The following is an 18,430-nucleotide window of genomic DNA, read 5'->3' as shown; positions in this document are numbered from 1 at the left end:
TTTTATTGCCTGTTAGTCCCCTATACAGACTACAGGCAGCTAATAAACACTAAATTACTGTCCCAATGGCAACAATCATGGCATGAGCAAGTCACAAGCAAGCTCTATCAGATAAAGCCTGTAATCTGACATTGGCAGTCTAGTCTGCACAGGAATCGCAGAGAGGAAGTTGTTTTAGCTCGTCTTCGCATAGGACACAGTCATCTTACACATGCATTTCTGCTGAGGGCAGATGACTGTCCTATGTGTGAGAACTGTGACACCAATTTAAGTATACGTCACATTTTAACCGAGTGTCCACGTTTTAGACACAAACGTGATTTTTATTTTACTGCTTTTAGTCTTCTGACTGAGCCTTATACACTCAGTCAGATTTTATCAGACAATGACGTTGTGTCTGCTGTTTTTAGCTTTTTAAAATCAGTAAGTCTTCTTACACGAATTTAAAATTGAATTGCTATTTTTTGTTGATATATTTTTTACTCTTATACCTTTTATATCTGTGCTATAACTTGACATGGTAGCCTAACTAATTAGGTCACTGAATGTTTTAACTTTTTATATATGACCTGGATTTGGCGTGCATTATAGCCTCAGTTGCTGATGCACCAAAAAAACCTAAATCAAATCGAAAAATCTCATGGCTATTCCCAACCTCATGTTGTTTGCCCTTACAAGAATGCAAAATGGGATGACCTGCGAGACTTCTTTTCTTCTTTTCCTTGGTCAGATTACTGTTTCAAAACTTCTGATGTCAACGTTTGCTCAGATCGTGTTAGTGAAATTATTCTTGCAGGAATGGAATCCTTCATCTCGCACTCCTTTAAAATCTCATCCTTTACCTAAACCTTGGTTTTCCAATAAATGTGCTAAGGCTGTTCAAGAGAAGAATGTTGCATATCGTAATTGGCTTGTTTCTAATTCTCCAGTTTCATTTTCTGCCTACACCAAAGCTCGCAACAATTGTAAAGCAGTTATTAATCAGTCCAAACTAGAGTTTGAACAGGCTAAGATTAGGAAACTTGCTTCTTGCCCTAATGGTAGCCGAGCATTCTGGTCTCTTGCCAAAGCTATTGGCCGCAACTTTTGCCCATCTCTGCTCCCACTTCTGTCCAAACCAGATGGTTCTGTTGCCACATCAGCCAAGGATAAAGCTGACCTGCTAGCATCCCATTTTTCTTCCAACTCATGTATTAATGATCTTGGTAAAACATCTCCCACCATTCCCGACACGCTCCATTCAATGCCTCCTGTGGTCTTCCGTCAAAAGGATGTTAGAAGGATTTTGACGAATCTTGATGCTAAGAAAGCTCCAGGTCCCGATGGTATTTCTCCACTTGTTCTCAAAACCTGTGCTCCTGAACTTACTCCTATTCTTTGCCGCCTTTTTTCACTTTCTTATTCCAAAGGTGTTTTTCCTTCTGCTTGGAAATTTGCTCATATCCAGCCAGTTCCTAAAAAGGGCGACAAATCCCTCCCATCCAATTATCGTCCCATTGCAATTACTTCTACTCTTTTTAAAGTAATGGAAAAATCAATTAACTGCCAACTCTTAAACTACCTAGAAACCTTCCGTCTGATCAACGATCTCCAGTATGGATTCCGTCAGTGTCGATCCACTGGTGATATTCTTGCTTATGTTACCCATTTATGGACTAATTCAATGGAAAGGTTCGGGGAAACACAAGTAGTTGCTCTTGACATCTCAAAGGCTTTCGATCATGTTTGGCATAAAGGTCTTCTAAACAAGCTTCCATCTTATGGTTTGCCAACTGTTTTTAGTAATTGGTTATCCAGTTTTCTCTGTGATCACTCACTGAGGGTGATGGTAGATGGCTCTCTGTCTTCTAACTTCTCCACTAATTCCAGTGTCCCCCAAGGTTCAGTTCTTTCCCCCACTCTTTTCTTCTTGTATATTAATGACCTTCTTCCATTGACTGGAAATCCTATGCATAGTTTTGCCGATGATAGCACATTGCATTCCACTTTCCATTTTGCGAAACCTTGTCCTGCTCAATCAGCTTCAATTTCTCGAAAATCTGCTACCAATTCCTTAAATGCCGATCTTCAGGTAATTCTCCAGTGGGGCAAAGACAACTTAGTTGATTTCAACCCTTCTAAAACTCAGTCTTCTCTTATATCTCGCAAAAAGTATTATTCTGCTCCTATGCTTATGTTTAGTGACATTCCGATTTCTAGAAAAAATAATATCTCTCTTTTGGGGATTACCCTGACTTCTAATCTGTCTTGGCACAAACACATTGCAAATATTGCTTCCTCCACATCTAAAAAACTTGGTTTTCTCTTTCGCTCTCGACGTTACTTTTCTTCCAAACAGCTGCTCACTCTGTATAAATCGCAAATCCGCCCTGCCATGGAATATTGTTCCCACATCTGGGGTGGTGCCCCCAAAACCTCTCTCTGGCTTCTTGATTCCATTCAGAAGAGGGCAGTTAGGTTAATTAATGATTCATCTCTAACAGAGTCTCTCCACTTGCTGTCTCATAGACGTACTGTTTCTGCTGCATGCCTCTTCTACAGATACTTCCATGGGCACTGTTCTTCTGAATTGGCTTTATAATTCCCACTCTCTCTTTCAAAACGGTCCGAACACGTGCCGCCACCAGCCAACATCCATTTACTGTCCAACTTCAAACTCACAGAACCAACTTTTCATCTTCCTCATTTATTCATTCAGCTGCCATTTTCTGGAACAACTTTCCTTCATACATATTTCCTGAAAATTACAGTCTACAGAAGTTCAAGTCCAATGTCAACAAATATCTTCTTTTTTTTTCTTCTCAACCTCCAACCCAAGCACAGTACTAAGTACTATAGGTTCTAATACCTCTCGTGTTTGGGGTTTACATTAAAAAAAAAAAAAAAAAAAAAAATCCCATCCACCCTAAGTGCCTTTCTTGTGTTTATCTTCAACAATTTCTCCTCCACTTTACTCTCAGTTATTACAAGATTATCTAGCTTACTGCCAGAGTTGAATACACCTCTGGCATTCTCCTCGCTGAATAATTCCTCATGTGTGAATGTCAATGCAAAATATTCATTTAGTTTGTTAGCTGAGCAGGATCATCAACAGTTGAACCATCGATATCAAGTGGACCAATCTGATTCATCTCCTTCCTTCTAGAGTTTACATAAGTAAAGAACTCTTTGCTGTTTTTCTTTGCCAAAGATTTCTCATAATCTGCCTTTGCCTGCCTAACCTCCTTTGTGACTTGGTTACCGACCAGCTTATATCTATCATAGGCATCTGTGTCACGTGTTAATTTATATGTATCCCATGCATTTTTTTCCGTGCCATGTGTCTCTTTAGTTCATCTGACATCCATTTAGGCCTAAACCTTGAACAATATTTCTTAGTTGGTATGTAAAGCCTAGTAGCTTCCAAGATAAGTTCTTTGAATGCTTCCCATTTTGAATTTGCTGTTGGTAATATCATCAGTTGATCCCACTGTATAGAATTTAAATACTGTCTCAGACCATCGTAGTCACCTTTACGAAAGCAATAACCTTTCCTTTTACCCCTGATGGTAGTTACCTCTTTGAGTAAATCCCACATCAGCACACTGTGTGCACTGCCACCTAGTGGTTCCTATGTGCAGATTCTTAATGCATGAAGAATCACTACTGATAATCAGATCAAGAGTATTACTCCCTCTAGTTGCCTCCCAAACATGCTGATGTAGAAAACATTCATCCAATAAATCCATAAAAGCCTTGCTAGTGTGTGAGTGAACAACCCACAAATTCTAGTCAGTATCTGGGAAATTAAAATCCCCCATTATAAGACACTCTGATTACTGGCCCACTCTATTTCCCTATACAGTTTGTTATTATACTCATCAGAGTCATTAGGCCTATAGCACACTCCTACTCTCAATTTTGATCTCCCAGTGCTTATGTCACACCAAACTGACTCGACACTGTACTGTCCAGCGATGTCAACTGGCTTCACTTCCTTGGATTTTGTTTCTTAACTAATAGCATAACCCCTCCTCCCTTCCTCTCCTGTCTATCCTTTCTGTAGACATTGTACTCCCCAAATTCCAGTTCTGCATTCCTTATATCTGTGTGACACCACGTCTCTGAAATCCCAACAATATCTGCCTTTGATGTTTTGAGCAATACCTCAAATTCATCAAATTTATTTACTAGACTCCTAGCATTGGTGTACATGCAAGTATACATGCACCTGCTCTTCCTCTTAGCCACCCTAACAAAACCCATGTGTTTACTTGTACCCCAATGATTTCCAGCAGTCTTTGAAATATCCTGCATCTTGTTTTCCAGGCTTCTGCTCATTAATTATATTAATAATATTAATAGAAAACAGTTGCAAAGACTGGTCTACTTTTACTATTTTTGTTTGAACCATTCTCATAACATGCAAGAAAAATTATATCTGTAAGTTATTAAATAAGTTGATTTTTTTGAATACTAGTACTCATAATTTAAAATGTATATGAATAGAATTTGAAAATTTCATTCATTTACCATCAGGGAAAATTATTAGTTGAAAAATGGATGAAAACTTAAATTGTTGCATTCTTCAAATATAAAAACATGTTAATAATTTTGTCCCTTTTTTTTTTACACTATCTTATATGTTTAAGAGAAAGCTCATGTGTAATCTTCATAGTATTCCCAATATAACACATTCTGAGAACTGGGCAGAACAAATGGAGGGGGAGGCAGCTGTAGAAAAAGTGCACTTCTTCAGATCATTTAGCCATTGTGATGCTAATATCAGTTCTTTCCTTGAAGCTTTAGCTCATTTATTGGTATTCAGTTTATTCAGGGAATACACACCTCCATCATATTTATCCCTATTTGTTTCTTTTATTCTTTTTTGCAGATAAACCATATTGCAAAGTAGCAAGGGTCTTAACTTTGAAAAACAAAAGTAGTCAGGACATTATATATCTGTCAGTACTGTGTTTCGGGTTGGTGGGAGAGATATTGAATGGAGTGCTGCTTTACATTCTTCCATATAATAATATGAATATGTGCTGCTGATCTGAATGTTCATAAAGTCAAAGGTGTGGCTTTTCTCAATACTATTTTGCTTTTCAGATGAGGAAAACTATGGATAATCTGATATGTTGTGAGGGATCTTGTTGGAATCTGAATGGGATGCCTGAAGTTTCAATACAGCAGTGCTAATGGGATAGGAGACAACATTGGATGGATTCAATCCAGTAGTATCAATACTAAAAGTGAAATGCTGTTGCCACGTGGCCAATAGTATAGTTCCATTCTGCTTAGAGTTTTATATATATATATATATATAGTTTTAGATAGAATGAAACTATTGGCCACTTGGTAACAGCACTTTATTTTTAGTACAGGTAGATCTCGACTTTACGAGTTAATTCGTTCCTAGCGCGCGCTCGTAAAGCGGGAATTTATTTCCCATAGACCTAATGTTAAAAATAGGGATACGTTATCAACAATGAAATTAGTTAGCTAAAGTTTATGTTTAAACACTGATCGATTTATCTAAAGAAATGAAAACGTAGTGTGTAAAATCAAGCAAATTATAATAATAGAGAAATTATTTATGACTTACAGATGTTAAAGAATGTTTATTCTTCATCATCATTATCGACTAAATGCACACTCGTTGATCACTCATTATTGGGTCGGCACTCGTTGGTTTGTTGCACAAGGAGTCGTCGTCTTCAGAAATGCTTCAAGAGGTGTTTATTTCCAAGATAATCTTCTCTTTTCTTTATAAATTTCAATAGCATGCATAAGCATTTTTTAACGGAACGTACAAATTGCAACTAACACGATTTGTGCAGAGTAACAAGTTTACGAAGCTTAAAAAAAAAAAAAGGAATGAAGAGAAGATTCTGAAAATTTATTTGTTTTTTTATACAATTGAAAATTTCATTAAAGGGCAAACACGTTTCACCATAATAACATAAAAACCCACACAATTCCAGCTATTGGTATTTTCACGAATGTAATAACATCGAGTTTACTACCTGTTTATAATTACTTGCAGTAACAGAAAAGCCCAATAAACTGGCAAGTGCAAATTGTTTTTATTGTTTTATGGTCGTGACTTCCAGAAATGTGCTTTAGAAAAATATCACAAAGCCGTTCAAAATTGGTTTTTATAACAAAACATATGATAGCAATGAAAGTGTAGTGTATTTAATGATTTGAATTGGTAACTAATACAATTTACACTATAAAAACGATCTTTTAGCGAGTTATATAGCAAAAATTTGAACTTCTGAGGTTGTGGAAAGAATTACCAAAAAACAATGTGTTATTGGGTTCACATTACAATATTCTCACAATACGATGATAATGAATTAATATCGTATCGGGGTGCACTGTATTGTATAGCTACGTGCGCATAGTTTGAAATGCTGTATTTATGAATGTTTCTTGATGTCATAAAATTGTTGAAGTCCCCACATTAAACTCTTTGGAGGGATTTCCTAAATTTTCACCTTCTCTAATTCTATTAATTTCCGTTTTTTGTTGCAACGTTAAAACTAAGTGTTCTCTTTTTGTTCACATTTTACCATAAAAAAATTGAGAAAAATAATAAATCGCACAGTTTCGGGCTGATATTATTCTTACCAATCTGGAGCTAAACTAATCGGAAATTCACTCGTGGTTTCCAAGAAAACCCAGTAGTCTCTGTGATATTTTTCTAAAGCACATTTCTGAAAATCACAGAATTCTGGAGGTTATAACCATAAAACAATAAAAACAATTTGCAGTTTTGCTTTATAATCTGTTATAAACAGGTGGTAAACTCGATCTTTCGCTTATTATAGTCAAAATTCAATTTGCAAATATGACCACTAACTGGCACTTACTGTACTACCGTTAATAATAAAAAAAAAAAGAAGAAAGATCAGCCTTTCAAATTATTCTGGATACCCAATGTTCTACTGTATTAATTTTTTTTTCTTTCAAAAACAATTTGTTGTGAGGAGTAAACAATTTTATTTTGCTTTGCATGCAAAGAAACTGTTATAGTGTAATTCTGTTCTGATCTGAACACATGAAAGCATGCAGATACCTTGAATGAGCAAACAAACTATATCTGCTGTGCACAAATTGCAATTCTTCAAAAATTCAGCAAATAAGATAGTTCTGAAGTGAATATTAGTGAGGGTACCTCCCACTTTACTTTAGAAATAAACTAAAAAGGCAGTTAATACTTGATCAGACTTTTTCCTCTTTTTGCAATAACTATTAAAGATTTATGCAATTTTCAGCATAGAAATCAAAGAAAGCATTTTTGTTGAAAGGTATTGGGAATATCAGCTGTGTGGGACATAGTAGATGAATAGCACAAAATCACTGAATTCGTTTTTGAGTCTGATTGACCCAACTTAAATATTTATGGGTTAATACTTAAGACTCACAGTTATTGAGTGGTTTGTTTTTTTTTTAACTTCATGTTTACTAGTATTCCACTTCACAGCATAGTACATTTGGATGGAGCAGGCACTTGGTTTGAACATGCACAAACCACACAGTGATGGCTAGATATCTTGTAGCAAAGCAAAGGTTTGCTCTGCTTGCTCTTGCCAAGGCTTGTTACACCAAATAACATTTTGCAAGTTTTGATGAGAAAAGAGCCAGCCCATCTCTTGTTGAGGTTTGACAATGACAATTTCATTAAGAGAAATATACAGAAAAACAGTTTTTGTCATAACTGTAAATCCTGATTTATTAGACAACCTGCATATTAATAAAATAGAAAATAATTGAGTAAATCTCAGTTGAAGGTACTTTAGTCAGCAACAGTGGAATGTGTCAGAAAAGTTTAGATACAGTTAAATTCCTGCCAAGGGATGACATTATAAACAGTATCGCAGGTTGAGCTTTGGCTTATTCGTTATATTTCTTATGTCAGTCCATAGCTCCATAAAATATAAACTAAAGCAACATGGATAGGAGGACTTGGATACATTTCAATGGGAGAACATACAAACAGAAACTCATCTGTGGTTGTGTGTATTATTCTAATGACCTGAGAACTGGACATGTTGTTGAATGGTTTGGATGATTCTAAGTTTTGCCTTATTGTTAGTAGCCCCATAGATATTTGGATTGTATACTTAGTAATATTCAGTTTTTTTCACCACTAAACTCCTCCTAGAAAAGAAAATATTAGATACCCAGAACTCTCTAGACAGATGACTAATATGTTATGGCAGGGGAAAGTCCTTGTATACCCCCAAGCTAGCAGTTTTCCGACCCACCTAACACTGCCTCGATAGCATCAGCAAATATTCTTGCACCCTTTCTATTTAAGTGTATCCCATCCCTGTAGAAGCATTCTCTCCTGTTAACAAGTACAGATCATGCTGAAAAAAATTTTACCCCTTGAGCCTTGCACAATCTTTCCAGGGCCAAATTGATCGACAAGGCTTTCATCATATACTCCTTCCTATCGTGTCTGGGCAGAATTGCAGACACTTTCAAATTCAACCCTAATTCACGGCTTTTTTTCAACAGCGACCTGTACTTGTTAAGTAATTCTGCCGGTCTCTTACTCTTAATATCATTAGTGCCAGCGTGTACAACTATATCACCTTTTGTGCCCTTAAAAGATATCCGCCCTACATGGTCATCAACCTTTGCCCCTGGCAGACATACCCTGGTCCTGTTCCACCTATCCTTTTTACAAAGCATGTTCCCCGTTTCCCTGACAATAGAATCACCAACAACTACTAGTTCCTGTGGGACCAGCGCATTCTGCCTTGGGGGTTGCCGCTGTGTTGAGTGATGACCAAATGCAAGCTCTGGCGTTGATGTGGGCAGCTGAGAGCTTGATGGGCCCTCAGTTTAGATCATTCGAAGGCATCCACCCTGTCCTTCAAGCTCTCATATAGGCCCATAACAACGCTGAGTTGTCGCCTTATTTCCTTACATCGCACACACACAAAGACATCCCCCATGGCAATATCATGTCCCATACCCGATTGCTCCACAAACATCATGCAAGCAGCAGGCGCCTCCGTAGCCAGGTGGGCTGGAGCAGCAGTGTGTAGCACACGCTTCTTGATTAGACCGGGGTTCGAGCCCATCACCACCAAATACGGAGGATGCGGAAAGGTCAGGGAATGACCACCGCATATCCCCGGAGCAATATGGCCTTAGTTGCTAATGCTCCTAAAAAACCAAATAACAAACAATAACAATCATTCAAGCAGTGCGTTTGAAAAGGCGGTGATTCAGAGGGCAACTGTCCCCCTCAGTTCTCCCCTGAGCCACAGTACTCCCATTAGCTTGAGGCTTTTGCTTTGCTGCTCTGGTCTGAGTCATGATTTCGATTTAATTTCAATAAAATTTCAATTTCAGTACAAAATTATAACCCTAAACTTGTATCCCAACACAGTTATAACACTATGTATATTTTTCAGTATCGAGTATCATCTACAAGTTCCGTTTATATAACTTCTGTATCAAGTTATGTATTAATTAATTGTTACATTTGTAATCTAAGTCATTATATGTATTTAGGTAAAAGTACAATTTAATTGACAATGAAGTTTAACAAGATTAATAGATTTTACTGATTAATTGACAATATTATATTATATACTATACTATACTAAGCTTATACTATCTAGTTTGGGATATAACGTGTCGTATAACAATGGCAGCAAGTTACGAATGGTAAATCTATGGACACTTAAGTATTAATTAACTTCAAAATCTCGATGTTCAATTCAGAATAAACTAAGGATCCTGACTAGGTCTATAAGCTCTTAAATAATTTGAGAAAATAATTTGATGTAACAATTGGTCAATAAAGCGGCTAAATATGGCTAAAAAACTTCTCGTTCAGCGGAGCTGCAACTTGTAACATGTGGATTTGATACCCTTACCAATACTTTTAGTTTCAGAATACAATTGCTATAAGAGCACATTTTAACTCATTGGACCTCCATTAAACAGTGCATGGGATTTTAGTCAAATGTGCATTTCTTTTATTGTCACTGTTCACATTTTTAGTCTGTTTTGAATTTACCTGATGACAATCCAAAATGCATGTGGAACTCTAGAATAAGAACTGTTAATTTCTTTCACACAGAAATTGATGATTTCAAGGTTTTATTGATTGACCTGGGAATTAGCTTTGCCTTCACTGATTTTTATATTCTTTGTGTTTACTGGTATTTATTAGCTGTTAACGGAGACTACTACTCTTCACATCCGTGTGACTGTAAAGCCTTCTAGTAAATGCAGCATTATAACAGTTTTTAAGCTTAATAGCAAAGTAAATTAAGTAAAAGTAAATTAATAGCAAAGTAAATTTATTTATACGTAGAACTCTTTAGTTTTGTGTGTATAATACAATGACTTAATAATTCCTTACTGTTCACCAAGACTTAGCATTGCAAAAAGGTAAGAATTCTGATCTACACTTCTTTGTCTAGCAAATCATGTTCTCTATACTTTGAATTATGTAGTTATTTTTTATTGTTCTGTTGGCAAGATAAAAAAAAAAAAGTTTATTATAAATGTCATTACCTTTTGATATTCATAAATATGCAATACTGAGAGTAGATTTAGTAGAAATGCTATAGAAGCTTGCCAAAAAAAATACAGATTTATAGTCCTAAATACTATGAGGGGCGTTCAATAAATTATCTGCCTACCTATGAAGGAAATCTGAGGCAAAAATCTGTTTTTATTTTTCATTGTAACTCCCCTGAACTTCAATACACTTGTTCCATTTTGTTGGCAATGAGGAAACACCAGACAAATAAAATTATTTATCCTGTCCATCAAAGAATGCAGAAAAAGCAGACTTCAGTTCATATCATCAGCAGAGCGACATCCACATAAGTTTTTATTGAGGTGTTGAAACAGGAAATAGTCACTGGGGCGCGGTTCAGACTGTAAGGTGGATGGGTAAGTTCTGCAAAGTCAATCTCTCAAAGCAACAGCATATGACGGCGCCTCCGTAGCCAGGTGGGAAGGAGCAGCAGTGCGTAGCACATGCTTCTTGATTAGACCGGGGTTCGAGCCCATCACCACCAAATACGGAGGATGCGGAAAGGTCAGGGAATGACCACCGTATATTCCGGAGCAATATGGCCTTAGTTGCTATTGCTCCTAAAAACCAAATAACAAACAAACAACATGTGACCTGTGCACTGGTGCATTGTTATGAAGTAGGAGCACACCTCTGGAAAGTTTTCCACTGTGTTTTTCCTTTATGACATCCCTTATGTTGTACAGCAGGGATGCTTATGACTCCCCAGTGACTGTCTGCTTGTGTGTGAAGTAGTGAATGTACGGTATTCCTTCAGCATGCAAAAAAATAGTGGCCATAATCCTGTCGGCTGAAGGTTGTGTCCAAATTTTTTTGGTGGGGGAGAACTCTTGTGCTTCCATTGCATTTATTCTTGCTTGGCCTCAGGATCTCAGCGATGAACCCATGTTTCATCATCCATAACAATTCTAGGGATGAAAACTTCAGGATCCCTTCCATAGAAGGGCAACAAGATTAGTGAATGGAACAAAGGGTTGCTCTTATGAAGAAAGGCTTAAGTTTTGCAGATTACAGTGTTTGGAAACTAGGCACCTGCGAGGTGATCTGGTTGAAGTGTATAAAGCCTTGAATGGTTTGAGCATGCTCAGTGCTGATGGGATTCTTCCTCTTGCTCAGAATAATCACCTGAGAGGGCATAAATTCAAATTGAGGAAAGATAGTTGTAGGATAGATGTGCAGAAGTTTGCCTTTAGCCAGTGGGTAGGTGATTGGTGGAACAGACTTCCATCTTTTGTTGTGGAAGTTGATAGCCTAAATAAACTTAAGGCTGAGCTGGACAGGTATTTGGAACGAATGGATGGGTGAAATCGGAGCTTTTTTTTATTTTGGCTGATTCTGCCTAAGCTTGCTTTCTTGTATCGTATGCCTCTACTAATGCTAATGCTCTAAATTTGCCTCACAACACCATACTCTGAATTGCTTCTGCACAGGGATCAGAAATCTGGGGGCCCACTTTGCTCATCCCCAAATGTTCACGGAGGATGGTTATAACTGTTCCCTCAGATATGTCACATTCCCTAGAGATTTGGGACACCTTTAAACATCTGTCATTCAGCACAAGGGTTTCCACAGCTTGGCACATTTCTGTAGTGGCCACTGTCACAGGCCTTCCTGGACATGTATCATATTTGACAGACTCTACCCCACTTGAATTGTTTTGACCAGAATTTCACCGACCTTTCATGAATGGCCTTTGGCCAATTTCCTTCTTTGGAAAGAAACTCGATGACTAAACAATGCTCCAATTTCGGCAAATCCATAATTTGATACAGGTGTCTTCCTTCTTTCTGTAACAGCAGCACAACCTAAAAGCATCAAAATTAGTATGATTCAAGTTGAAATATGTAGGAACATGATAAATCATGAATCATTGAAATATAACTATGGGAAGTAGCTTAGGTAGATAATTTATTGAATGCCCCTCGTAGTTGTCTTTGTAAACAGTTTAATCTTTAATCTATGATATAATGTTTAGAAAATGTCATGTTACTTCGATATGAATTCTCTTGTATTTTCATTGTAGTTGGATGGGCTATTGTTCTATCATAAAGAGACCCACTATACGCCCGGAAGTACTCCTCTAGTTGGCTGGCTGAAAGCGTACATGTTACCAGAAATTCTTAACATTCCTGTTCCAGAGTCACTTTGTGCTGATAGACCAGCCATGTATACATCCATGGAAGAACATTTAAGTGATGCTTTTGCCAAACATCGCAAGCAAAAGGAACAAGAAGGAGAGTGTATGCAGTGGCAGGAACAAGATAAAATATCCTCTTCTAATGGTTGTTAATCAGGTACTATAAAAAAACTAATGTTCTTTTAGATTACGAACCATAAACAAATAAAAACACAGTATTAGTGATGTGGTTTGCTGCATATGAAATACCACTGAAAATATTTATTGGAATGTGCTTCCTTTATAATATGTAGTATCACATTTATTCTAAAGGATATCTGTGAAAGAAAGAAAAAGTGTTTTGGCTTTGTACTGGTGCCTGGTTAAGGTGTATAAAAGGTTCAGGAAAGGTCTGAACATTCATTCAAGTACACCTTCAGCACGCCCACCTCCTAAGCCGAAGCTTATATGTGGATAATGCTACTTCAGTGATAATATCTTAACTGTGTTAAAACATTTACATAAAACATCAAAAGTATTTAAAATTCATAAACAACACAACTCAAAAGGAGAGCTCTATACCTCTTAGCTATAGCTAAGAAGGGTATGATCTTGCGTAACGTTGTCTCACATATCCTAATGGACTATGTTACTGTCCCCAGCCACGGGGAGGCCACAAAGTACAGGCCCCAGACACATGCCTCGTTTGTCTATGCCTAAGATAGGCCCTGAGTGTAGTGTATGGTTATGTTATTCATCTGGCCCCTTAGGCTAGGGGCCCATGGAACACCACCAACCCCCTATGGTACATGAGTTGCCATACCAGGTGCAGGGAGCCAGGACAGGTAGTAGGGCTTAAGTTCTCTCACTGGACAAACTCTAGCTTCACCTGAGCTTACCAGGAGGGGGGGGGTAGTTTTTATTGGAAGGGAGCGTGGAGGTGATAGGTGAAGGCAAAGAAGATGGTGGATAATAGGAAAACTTCCACCAGAAGTTAGAGGGGCACCCCTGTGGAGGCAACTCGCACTCCACAGGGGAAGTGGAGGACTGTTACGAGCAGCATAAAGTTAATACAGCAGAGCCAATGGAAGAAGTTCTCCTCTTCTTCTAAACCATGGAAACCATTGCCACAGGCCCGTTCTCTTTCATTCATTCGTATTTTGGCCTTCATGCATACAGTACTTGTGTTGAACTTCAGAAGTCCTTCATCTCACTATCCTGGAACAAGCAGGGACACGTTATACCCTCATGGGGCCCAAGGAAAAATGGAATTTGAGGGCCTCATATAAAGAAAAAATTATATGAAATAAGGAAAATATCTAATCCAGACGAATAATTCAGAAATAATACATACACTTAAACTAATAAGTATTTTTATACTACTTTATATGGACTTTTTGGGCTGAGGTATGTCATCATCATCAGCTATTTTCAATCCACTGCAGGATGAAGTCCTCTCCAGCAACTTTCCAGTTCCTTCTGTTTTGAGCACTGGCCATCCATTTACTACCCAAAAACTCATGAATTTCATCTATCCCTCTCCGCCTTTGTCTTCCAGGTTTTCTTCTACCTCCTCCATTGGGTACCTTTCTGTTATTTTCTTAGTCCATCTGTCATTATGTCTTCAAGCTATGTGTCCTGCCCAAGACCATTTTAGTTCTTTAGTTTTGATAAGAATGGCCTTTACTTGAGTTTGCTGCCTAATCCATGTGTTTCTCTTATCTAACAGTCTAATTCCCAATATAATTCGTTCCATTCTTCACTGTGTAGTTCTCAGCTTCTCTTCCATTCTTTTCGTGAGTGCCCAAGTTTCACTTCCATAAGTCATAGTGGGGAGTATACATTGGTTCATTATTTTACGTTTCAGACAAACTGGGATATTGCTCTTCAGTATGTGACTATCTTTCTTGAATGCTATCCATCCAAAATTTATTCTTCGCTTGACTTCCAGCCATTTATCATTATTACAGCTAATAACTTGTCCCAGATAAGTATATGACTCCACCGTTTCAATTACTGCTCCTTCAATCATTATTTCCCTTTCTGTGGCATACTTGTTCATCATTACTTTTGTTTTAGCCATATTCATCTTTAGTCCAAAATCCTTACTAACCATGCATAACTGATCAAGATTTTCCTCTAATTCTTTGGGATCATGGCTTATGACCACAATGTCATCTGCAAATCGTGAATGGTTTAGGTACTCTCCGTTCACATTGACTCCTTTCTGCGACCAGTCTAATCTTCTGAAAGCTTCCTCAAGGGCAGCAGTAAACAGCTTCGAACTCCTTTCTCAATTTTAAATTTCCTAATGTCGTTGTCTAGTCTAATAAAGGAGGTAGCACTCTCATATATTTTCTTCAAAATCATAATATATGGGGTATCAATGCCTTGTCTTTCCAGTGCCCGAAACATTGCCTTATGCTGTATGGAGTCAAATGCCTTTTCATAATCCACAAATGCCAGGCATAATGGTGTTTTATATTCATTTGCTTTCTCCATTAGCTGTGATATTACGTGAAGGTGATCCACAGTTGAGAATCCTGTCGTAAAGCCAGCTTGCTCTTTCGGTTGATTCTCATCAAGTATTCTTTCTAATCTGTTAGTAATGACCCTTGTGAACAACTTGTAGATGTGGGATAACAAGCTAATTGGTCTATAATTTCCAATTTCTGATTTATCTCCTTTCTTATGCAGCAAAACTATGATTGCATTATTCCACTGCTTAGGTGTCACACCTTTTCTAATGCACTTTGTGAAGAGCCTTGCCAGTTTTTGTGTTATATCTCTTCCTCCCAATTTTAACAACTCTACCAGTAACTTCATCTGCCCCCGGGACTTTCTGATTCTTCATTTTCTTCAGTGCATGTTCTACCTCATCAGGAAGAATATCGGGTATGTCGTATGTGTTGCTACTTTGCAATCCATCTTCCCCACTGCTGGCATCATTCCTCTGCTCCTTGTATAATTCTGTATAGTAGTCTTCTGCTATTTGAATTATGCCTTCTCTACAGTTTATAAGTACACTATCGCTATTCTTCAGTTTCAGTATCATTTGTCTTTCTGTATTACTGCTCATGGCTGCTGATTTAAATCCTTTGTTTTCCCTTAATGCTTGTTCTACTTTTCTTGTGTTAAATCTTCTTATGTCCTTTCTGACTCTCTTTCTAATGGCTTTGCATAACTCAGTATACTCAATTTTCTCCCTGTCAGTGTTTTTCTTGCTTTTCATTTGTCGTCTTCGGTTCATCATGATAAGTGTTTCTTGACTAATTTTTTCTTCTTTGGATTTCTTTTTCCCTATAGGTTTCTTGGGCTTTATCACTTTCAGAAAGTTGTAATATTCCTCATCGATATCTTGGTCCTGAGAAGTCTGTAGAAGCTCAAACTTGTTCTTAAGTTCCAGTACATACTGCTTTTTCTCCTCTTCTGTTATCTCAAAGACCTTTGTAATATTTACTCGAGTCAGTTTTTTCCTTTCCTTTCCTACATGTATATCAAGTGTACATCTTACCATTCTGTGATCGCTTCCAACATTTACCTTATTCAGGACGGTAACATCATTCACAATATATCTTCTGTTAGTGAGGATGAAGTCGATTTCATTAGTAGTTAATCCATTTGGACTCTTCCATGTCCACTTTCTGTTCACCCTTTTCTTGAAAAAAGTGCTCATTACTGACAGTCCTTGAGATTCTGCAAATTCCACAAGTCTTTCACCTCTTTCATTTCTTTCACCAGCACACGCTTCTTGATTAGACCGGGGTTCGAGCCCGTCACCACCAAATAGGGGGGATGCGGGAAGGTCAGGGAATGACCGCCGCATATCCCGGAGCAATATGGCCTTAGTTGCTAATGCTCCTAAAATCCAAAAATAAAAAATAACCAAAAATATTTCTTTCACCAATTCCAAAATTTCCTATAGTTCCCCTTTCTGCACTGTCAGTTCATTATAATCAATCCTGTTTGTGATATCATTCTCAATACAAATTATTTCCAAATTACTTAATTTTTCTTATCCAAGTGAATTTCTAATATAATTCTTAAATCTTTTAAGCACAGAGAATGATCGTTCTGCTGATGCGTTCGAAACAGGAATTGACAAAAATATTTTTAAAATTATGTTCACATTAGCAAAAGTTGATATTAGTCCTCCTTGAATTGCTTCATACATTAAAGAAAGTGAATATAAATTTTCATTTTTTGCAAAATGTATAAAATGTGTTTATTCTTAAAAAGAGCGTCAATGTCATCTGAATAAGTATTTATTAAATTACAGTGGCGGACAAAAAAGCTGCATCACTTGTGAATTTTGCAAATAGTGTGTTTTGCGCTGCATTGTGGGTTTCAGAAATGTTCAAAATGCATTTCTTAGATGGGATATATATCTCTGTGATTGAATTCCAATAAAAAGACTCCACCTGATATACCTAATTGCCATAAATATCTTCCCAAAGGGTAAAATGCGTAATTAATGGAAATATGAGAAATCATTCAAATGGCAATCACAACAACCAAACATACATTTTATTGCATTTACGTGTACAAACTGAAATGACAAGTTAGCATAATAGTATTATGTACTGTAAATCAACAAAATCAGATCTCAATATTTGGTTGTTTCTCCTCAAGCTGCAATTACAGCCTTGCAACGATCTGGCATAGAGTTAATCAACTTCTGGATATACGGTTGCCCAATTTTGTGGTACCACACCTTTACAATGCTCTACTGCAGCTGAATCTTACTTGTTGGCTTGTTCTGAGCAATTTTAGATGACATTATGTACCAGCAATTTTCAATAGGGTTCAAATCTGACTGTTTGCGGCCCAGCCCAACACTGTAATGCCAGCATTTCTGAGGTGTGACTGCACTTGAAGGGAGAAAAACAAAGGAAAGTATTGGTGTAAATATGTTTTAAGCCTTGTGAGACAAGAAGACAAACTCATCTTTAAATCTAAATAGCAAAAAACTTACCAATTCTACTGTGTGGCAAGGTGCTGAGTCCTGTTGAAAAATGCAGTTTTGGATGTCTGTGTGGTGATCTTTAATAACAGGTTTCAGACACTCCTCCAAGATAGCAGTGTAGGTTTCTGCATTCACCGTTCCGTTAATAAACTTAATTCGCCCCACCCCTTTGCTTGTTATACATCTCCAGACCATCTGACCGGTGGGGAACTTTACAGTCGGTGTTATGCAGTCAGGATGGTATGCCTCCTATTTTCGTCTACTCACATATCGCTTCCCATCCGAGCCATGCAGTTTGAATTTTGTCTGCACAGGTAGCACGGCCCCGAGTGCCAAGCGATATTAGTGACCACAGCGCCTTTCCAGAGTGATTATCTAGTACGCTTAATTGTAAATACGTTTCTCCTGAGTTTCGAAAGTCCGATAACTCCTGAAGATTATAATTAAATAGATATATTCAAATACTATAACCTAGAAAGGAAAGCCACCTTTCTTTAATCCCTCTTTTTATTTTTAGTTATTACTAACCCTTTTCTTCGCTTGGGTCACTAGGCGGCACCGCTCTTGCCTCCACGTGGCGGGGCTGGTAACCTGGGAGAAAAAGACAATCTCCCGGGGCCAAAAAGAGCATATCATGAGTAAATCAAACTCAGACTTATCTGGGCTGCCAGACGCATCCCAGATATCAAAAAAGAAAGACAGTTCCACAGCAGGAACGGCAAAGCGCCAAAAAACTGAGCCAGAGACATATCCAATTCCAACCTATCTAATCATCCATTCAACT

General features: G+C 37.6%; 1 protein-coding gene across 2 annotated transcripts in view; it reads left to right on the top strand.

Moving 5' to 3' along the window:
• The window catches only part of Snup (snurportin-1), a 285,875-nt gene that overhangs the window by 232,685 nt on the left and 34,760 nt on the right, over positions 1-18,430 (top strand). For both annotated transcript variants that reach the window (XM_090377225.1, XM_090377224.1), the window contains exon 9: positions 12,588-12,858. In XM_090377225.1, the coding sequence (XP_090233351.1) occupies positions 12,588-12,854 (267 nt within the window). In that variant the 3' untranslated portion in view covers positions 12,855-12,858. The remainder of the gene's footprint in view (positions 1-12,587; positions 12,859-18,430) is intronic.

Source organism: Mastigoproctus giganteus, chromosome 7 (genome assembly GCF_048544385.1).
Source record: "Mastigoproctus giganteus isolate SK-2022 chromosome 7, ASM4854438v1, whole genome shotgun sequence".
Lineage (NCBI taxonomy): Eukaryota > Metazoa > Arthropoda > Arachnida > Uropygi > Thelyphonidae > Mastigoproctus > Mastigoproctus giganteus.
The sequence above is the reverse complement of the archived record's forward strand: the minus strand, read 5'-3'. Positions and strand labels throughout refer to the sequence as shown.